The 7,623-nt window shown below is 49.8% G+C and overlaps 1 protein-coding gene across 2 annotated transcripts; it reads left to right on the plus strand.

The window, feature by feature from the left end:
- The first annotated feature begins 56 nt into the window (after positions 1-56).
- WBP2 (WW domain binding protein 2) lies at positions 57-7,000 on the plus strand. 2 transcript variants are annotated; one of them, XM_086473628.1, is made up of 8 exons: positions 57-134; positions 2,065-2,173; positions 2,715-2,850; positions 4,420-4,512; positions 4,816-4,932; positions 5,160-5,282; positions 6,436-6,512; positions 6,671-7,000. In XM_086473628.1, exons 1-8 carry the CDS (start codon positions 76-78, stop codon positions 6,722-6,724), a joined length of 768 nt encoding a protein of 255 aa, XP_086329754.1. In that variant the 5' UTR covers positions 57-75; the 3' UTR covers positions 6,725-7,000. The 2 variants fall into 2 exon arrangements, with proteins under 2 accessions (XP_086329754.1, XP_086329755.1); XM_086473629.1 differs by lacking the exon at positions 4,816-4,932.
- The last annotated feature ends 623 nt before the right edge of the window (positions 7,001-7,623 follow it).

The raw sequence follows: 7,623 nt of genomic DNA on the forward strand, positions 1-7,623 counted from the left end.
GCGACGTAAGCCCCCTTCTCCCGCGCAGGCGCAGAGTGGCCTCGACGCTGGGAGGAGGCGGTGGCGGCGGCGGCCATGGCGCTGAACAGGAACCACTCGGAGGGCGGCGGCGTCATCGTTAACAACAGCGAGAAGTGAGGTGCCATCCCCTTCTCCCCTCCGGGAGACAGCGGCGAGCTGCCTCCCCCTCTTCCTTCCCCCTCAGCGCGGGGGTGGCTGCGCGGGCAGGGGTGTCGCGGGGGGGGGGCGTTTAACCCTCTGGGTGCCGGCGTGTGGCTGGGCTCGCCCTCCCCTCTTCTCCCTATGGCGGGTAGGGGCTGTACGTGTGCCCCTGGGCCTCCCTGGGGTGAGCTCGGCTGGGCCTCAGCCGCCGGCCTTCTGTCCCCCCCCCCGCTCCCCTCCGTAGTCTGTGTGTGTCCCCCCCCTCGCCTTCTGCTGCCTCTTGCTGCTGTCCCCAGCCTCCCCCTGGGTGCTCCGGGGGGGCTGGCGGAGCTCAGCCCCCCAGCCAGGTGAGCCCTGGCAGCGCTCAAGGCCAGCTTGGATGAGGCTTTGAGCGGCCTTTCTCTACCGCAACATGTCCCTGCTCCCGGCAGAGGGGTTGGAACCAGGTGAGGTGAGCTTTAAGGTCCCTTCCAGCCCAAACCATTCTGTGCTTCTGGCCTGGACCCAAACCTCGCCCTTCTCTCGCCACCCGGTGCTGCGGGAAAGCTCGGGTGCTGCACCTGCAGTGTGCCTCTGTTGGGGAGCTGCCCGCTTGGGAAGCGCTAGGCCGCCTGCCCGGTTTGGTTTGCTGGGTTCCTTGGCGCACACCCAACCCCCCCCCCCCCCCCCCGTGTGTTCGGGAAGGAGCAGCAGTGTTGGGAGAAGGTGCTGGGATATAACCATGGAAACGGAAAGCCTCCACAGAGCTGCCTCTGTCTGCCTGGCGATGGCTGCCCTTACCCGCTGTCTGCCGGCGTGCTTCCCTTCTGACGTGGCAGTCAAATGCTTCTGGGACAAAGGAGTAGTTCATTCTTCAGGGCTTCATTCCGTGAGGCCGGTTGAACATTGGTATAGGAATTCTGCGCTTGGCTTCCATCTGGGATGTGACCCTTCTTAGAAGAATTTAGCAAGGTCGATTCTGGGGCTTCAATTTGCGTTCACTGAAACAAACAACTGCGGCAGCTTAACGTGTTGCTGTTCCCAGTTGTCAGCCTGCCCTGGATCCGGGGTTACCTCTCCCGCGGCAGCCCAGGCTGCTTGTGGTGGTTGATTCAGCTGGTACACTGCAGCCTGGACAGAGCTGCTGGCCCTCTGCCCTTCTGGAGCTTTTGCTGGAGGGACAGGTACTTGCTGGCAAGAGGGAAGGGCGAGTGACTGAGGTTGGTAACACATAATCTGCCGAAGTGAAAGGTGGTGAAGGTTTCTCCAGCTTTAGGGAGTCCCTAATGTGGGTGGTGTTACGTTAATACACGTTACGTGCTGTATCCGTGCAAAGGTATTGCACTGGATTTAATCAGGTCAGTTTCTAATTGAGAATTAAGGAGCTGGTGACAGACAACATGGGTTAATGAGGTCTAGTGGCAAGAAAGGGAAGTTCCTCTTGATCACATTTTTGTGACAGAGATGCTTAAGCTGTGGTTAGACCTTCGACAGCTGTGTTGCATAAGCCAGCCTGAGCAGTTCCTGCTTCAGCAGGCCTTCCTCTGCTGTGTTACTGGTGGTGAACTAAATTGGGGAACTGATCCAGCAGAAATGTAACACAGCTTAAATGTATTTATACATATTTGTCTTGAGATCCTGATCTGTTCAGTTGACTAGATTCACTGGCTACGCAGACAGCAGTAGCTGTGCCGGCACACGGAGGAGGGAACACAAGGCTGGGAACAAGCAGCCAGTACTGCTGAAGTTGCTAGTGCCAACAAAAAAAAAAAATTAAGTGCAAGCCAGACCGATTTTGGCTGCCGAGCACTGGCCTGGGGTTAAAGGCAGGTTTGGTAGGTCAGTGAACTTGCGTGAGTGTTGCACTTCTGCCTTGAGCTGTACCGCTGTGACACCGTGTCTCTTCTCCCGTCTTGTTTGCAGCGTTTTGATGACCTATGATCACATAGAAATTACCTTTAGTGACATTGAACCTATGCCAGATGCCTTCAAAGGGACCAAGAAAGGGAGCGTTTTCTTGACTCCTTACCGAGTAAGTGGTAAAAGGCTTTATCTTGTGTAAGGAGATAAGGGCTCTTTGCGATTCTGTATTTAAATGTCCTCAATGCATAAACGTCAAGGATAATCTACTACCCGTTGAAGTGTGGCTCATCCTCTCCCTCTGGGGAGCATTATGAATTCATTGCATATCCTATCTATTTGTCAAAAGATAATAAATCTGATTAGTTCTTAGGCAGGCAGCTGTTTAGTCCATCAGGCATCTTCAAGATTGGAAACTAGCAATGGTCTGGAAATGCTGAATGCAACTAAATCAGAGCTGTGTGGAGCAGCGAGTGCTCTGGAACTGGGAGGAGTATTATCTGAGCAAGGGTAATCTTCCTGGAAGGCTTTATTGCCTTGAGGCTTCACTTTACCCTTGTGGCTCTTCTGTGTAGCTTTTGGCTTGCAGAACTGAGGAGGAGTTTCAGATGTGGGAGGGAGTTTCAGTCAGTCGAGAAGTCTCTTCAGATAATAAACCAGGGCTGCGTTTCCTGTGTGTTTTAAATATCCTTTTCGTGTTACTTTCTTTTCAGGTTATCTTTGTATCGAAGGGAAAGGATGCTATGCAGTCTTTCATGATGCCCTTTTATTTGCTGAAAGATTGCGAGATTAAGCAGCCTGTCTTTGGAGCAAATTATATCAAGGGTACAGTGAAAGCGGAGGCAGGAGGTACGTATGGTGCAGCTGTATGTTCTGTACCGCAGTTCAGCTCCACAATTCACAGCAGAGTAAGTAACTGGTGTAACCAGGACTGGATACTGACCGAATTGCTTTTTACAGTACTGCTAAGATGTGTTTCTCTCTTTGAAGCTGGCAGCTAAAAATACCCCCTTATCTGCTGCCTGTAGGGTTACAGTGAACAGATCCGTTCTGCAACGGATCTTGTTCCTGCCCTGGGTGCAAAATACGAAGTTCAATCAGCCAAGTGATCTCGCAGAGTCGACGTCAGAGCAGAGTCAGCAAAGAGGGCGGGTGTCTCTGCTTTGGTCAGGGGGGGTTACCTGTTCGTTCTGCGTCCGGGTCCTCCTTGGCCAAAGCCTCAAGTCGTCCTTTCTGCACCTGTCTGGGTTGTCAGGTGCAGATCTCCAGGGCGCTGCTCCCCCTCATCAATTCCTGTGCAGGTCAAGGAGAGTGACGCTGTTGCTGGAGCGCGTCTTAGCAGCGACAGTGACACTGGGAAGAGAATGGGCTGCCTTGGGATTAGGGAATCTTCGAGGGGCAGTTTCATACTACGTTCGGTGAGGAGGTTGTGGTAGACATTTTCAAGAAGAATTCTTTTCCAGTCGCTGTTTTATGCTTCCCCTTTTCCCCAAAGGCACATAGTTCAGGGAACTCTTTCATCCCCGTCTTGGTTTAGTCTGTTAGTTGTGGCACTGAAATCGCAGTGCTTGGGAGACGACAGCCTGCAATGGGCGTTGTAGCTTCTGTGTGGGAGCAAAGTGGGACCATCCAGCCTGAGAGGAAGCCTGAGCAGTAGTGACCAACTCTGTAAGCTGTGAAAGGCAAATGGCTTTAGCTAAATCTTTATGAATTTTCCCCAGAGGCCATCTCTTTTAATGAGGATGTTGCTTTAACAGCCATGAGAGTCTGGTTTAGCTCAAAAGGCTCTTTAATCTGCCCGTCCCTGTTTCAGCACTGACACAGCTTCTGCTTTGATGCATTGTTGTGACGCTGCGCTGTGTTTTCCTCTTTTAGTCTGTAACATGAGATGTCACTAATTTATTTTTTTATTATCCTGTCTTGAAATTTATGAATATGACTCTAATGGATTTATGTGGACCGTGTTTTTCATTAAGCTCTTTGCTCCGTAGGGCACTCGAACTCCCAAACTAATTTGCAGCTGACAGTTAGGTGTAGTTGCAAAGGCTTTTTAGCAAATGGGATTAACAAAATCCCTGTCTTCTGCACTAATCTTATACAAAGCTAGAGCAAATCCAGCGCTTCTGATAGCTTGGTCTGTCAGCAGCTGGTGTGGTAGCAGGCCCAACTTTAGAAAGCTTTTGAAGGTCTCCCTCATTAATGTTTCTTCTTCAGGTGTCTCTTGACCTGAAAATACCCCAGTGTGAATTTTTCTGATAACGGGGTAATTCGGCCACTTGATCTGCAATTTTTTTCTTGAGGTTTTGGGATAAGCTCTTTAAAGAATTACATACAGGGCATCTGCAGGTAAAGCGTGGAAGCTAAATAGCATCAAAATGGCTTCTCCTTGCTCCTGAATTCCGCCTTTCCTCTCTGCAGGCGGCTGGGAAGGATCCGCCACGTTCAAGATGACCTTTTCAGCCGGGGGCGCTATCGAGTTCGGGCAGCGCATGCTGCAGGTGGCGTCGCAAGGTAGGGGGGGTCCAGCCGGGTCTGCCAGACGCTTCCGTGGTTTCAGGAGGCAGCTTCATCTCGCAGCAAGGGCACTTCTGGGTTGCAACAGGTTGGGTTCAAATCCGTGCGGGTTTCAGGCTGTATCTGGAACTCGCTTGCTTTAAAAAATACTTTTTTTTCACATTGATTGAACAGCAGCTTTGTTGGGACGGAGCTTATTTGTTTTTCAGATAACGACTCTCTTAAGTTCGTTGGAGTTCTTGGCCTGCGTTTGATGCAGGCTTGATGTGTTGCTGAGGTCAACTTGCTTTGTTTTTCCAGTCTCCAGAGGTGAAATACCCAACGGCGCTTACGGCTATTCCTATATGCCAAATGGATCCTACGCTTTCGCACCAGCTGCAGCTAATGGGGGCTATCCGTACCCACCTCCTCCTCCTGGTGAGCGTGGGAATTGAGCATGGGGAATATTCTACTTACCAAGAGCTAAGATGGGTAAAAAGGGGAAGAAACACAAACTTTACGTAGTCTTTTAGATTGGATCGGCTGCCTTGTGCAACTTTAGTTTCTGAGCTTACTTATATTTGCCTCTGGCTTGTTTTGGCTGAATGCTGTGACCCACCCAAAGGAGTTAAGTCCTTTGCTGTGTTATTTCCTTTCACTGACAGAGTTTTATCCTGGCCCTCCTGTGGTGGATGGAGACATGGGTTACATGCAGCTTCCACCCCCGCCGTACCCAGGGCCCATGGAACCCCCCGTCAGCGGTCCAGACCTGCCCGCCACTCCCGCAGGTACGAGGGTGTTCAGGTGAATTGGCTCACACGGGTTTTGTTACCCATGAAACAGACACTGTTTCTTGTCTCTTATTTCTTGGGGAACTGAGAGTCAACTTAGAAGCTCCACTTAGAAGTTAAAATTGTAGGAGAGGGACGAGGGAGCTCCCCTAACCTCCAGCCCTGTATATCCAGCTCAGTCTGGAGGCCAGCCTGATTCTCTCCAGGGTGGATACCATTAGCAGAGATTTTGCAGCTGTTTTTATTTTCGTTGTGACGGGGAAAATACAGTTTGTGATTCTCCTGTTGTGGTAATCTTGCTCTGATAGAGGAGTAAAAAGAAATTGATGGTGAAGCGTCTTTGTAGTCCATCTTAATGAGCAAATGTGGCTTTGGTGATATTTGCTCCCCCTTCCCCCATTTCACTCTAACCTGATTACTTTTGCTTAAACAATTTGGAACAGAGGAATAGATGATGGAAGGGACCTGGGGAAACATCAGTCTCATTTTCACTCATTTGGGATTTATCGAAATGATGTTGAACATGGTCTTAAAAGGTCTGCGTGGTGGGGGGGGGGAAGCTTTTGTGGTTGGACACAACCATAAATCTGTTGTGGGTAAAGATATTTGTCTGGATAAGGATTTAACTGCTCTCTTTGGTTTGAATAAACAACAAACCATCTTTGAATCTGTTATTTGGAAAGTGGCACTGACCCAGATGGTTGTGGAAGATTTTTGTGTTCTGCAGAAATAGAGGAATCTGGATTATCTTCATAAATTACCGTCTTTAAAGTATGACTCCCCTGAGCTGCTGTAAACTTGTGCTGGTTTTTGTTTTGTCTGAGAAGGACGGTTTGTTGAGTGCTTTTTTTAAGGGGTGCTGTCTGTATTCGGGCAAAACAGCCATTAGGGTTTATTTGTTGGCTAACAAGGCCCAGGAGGCGTTTCCAAACTAAATCTTGGTCTGTCCCACTTAGGACTTGACGATCCTGAGGCAACTGGAAGAGATAATGCTCAGTTGTCCTGTTTGTTGTAGCTATTTTGCGACTCAAGTGGCGGGCAAATAGCCCTCCGTTAGTAACACCTGATGGCCAGGAGCACGTGGAGGTTTTGTTTCATTGTGACAGTTCTCTGTGTGTCACCGAATCTGTAACTTCTCTTTCTGTGACAGCTGAAGCGAAGGCTGCCGAAGCTGCTGCCAGTGCTTACTACAGCCCAGTCAACCCCCATAACGTCTACATGCCCACGGTGAGTTCCCGTGTCGTTCCGCACTTGCTGCGAGAGCCTCAGTGTGTATTCAGCAGTTCTTAGTGATGCAGCACAGTTTGGTTTGGTTTTTGGGTTTTCTTGGTTGGGTTTTTTTTTTTCTTGGCTGTGAATTGATGTTCCTTTATTGTCTATTTCAGGACCAGCCACCCCCTCCTCCGTACTTCCCACCAGAGGACAAGAAAAACCAATAAGCTAACACAGAACTTCTCTACAACTCATTGCTTTCTTACTTCCCATTTTGGCAGAATCTCGGGGCGTGGTCCGTAGCACTGAGGAGTAGAGCCTTCCCCCAAGGCACATAGCTTTCATGGACTTTAGTGGTAGATATGGGCAGAGCAAGGGGAGAGATTTCAGCAGCCTGGGTTACCTCGCAGAGCTCTGAGGGTTCGCTGTCCTACCGCAGCGTTCCCTTCTCCCTGCGCGCGGCACCGCTAGAGCTGGAGGTTCTCTCCACCTGTGGTTGTTTACCTTACTATGTTTTCTCTCGATAATTCAATTATACCTCTTCAGACTAAACAACTGCTCCAACCTGGTCATTAACGTGCTCATAACATGGAAACCAGGCTCTTGGGGGGGCGGGGGGTGTCTTGGATTTACCCTAGTGTGCAGCCAGGAACGTCGCTGGACGCAGGGGTGTCTCTGGGTGTTCCTTTCGACACAGAGTATCACATCCAGCTTCTCCCTCTGCTACTGAGAAAGGGCTTCAACGGGAACCTTTGGGATCTCAAAAGAAATAGATATCGATGACGTTTTTCAGATATCCGTTAAACTTTCTTGGGGTTTTTTAGCTGAGTCATTCCTGACAATTGTAGCAAATAATTGGGTAGCCCTCCAAATTTGCCTGCTGTGCGCTGTGTCTGATGCTGCTGACGAGCTTCCCTTCTTAAGGAAACACACGGCTCTTCGCGGGGTTGGCTGGTAGCGTCTGACTAGTCATAGATCGTACGGGAACACTAACTTTCTGTTGTCTCGTTTTGCCAGTTAGATACGTGGGCTTGAGATCACTACGTCCTCAATATTCTCTTCATAGTCGATAATGCACTTTTTTTTTTCTTTGCTGTAACACAAGTTACACTTTTTGGCCGGTGAA

This window comes from Leptosomus discolor, chromosome 15, assembly GCF_034619465.1.
Source record: "Leptosomus discolor isolate bLepDis1 chromosome 15, bLepDis1.hap2, whole genome shotgun sequence".
Taxonomy (NCBI): domain Eukaryota; kingdom Metazoa; phylum Chordata; class Aves; order Leptosomiformes; family Leptosomidae; genus Leptosomus; species Leptosomus discolor.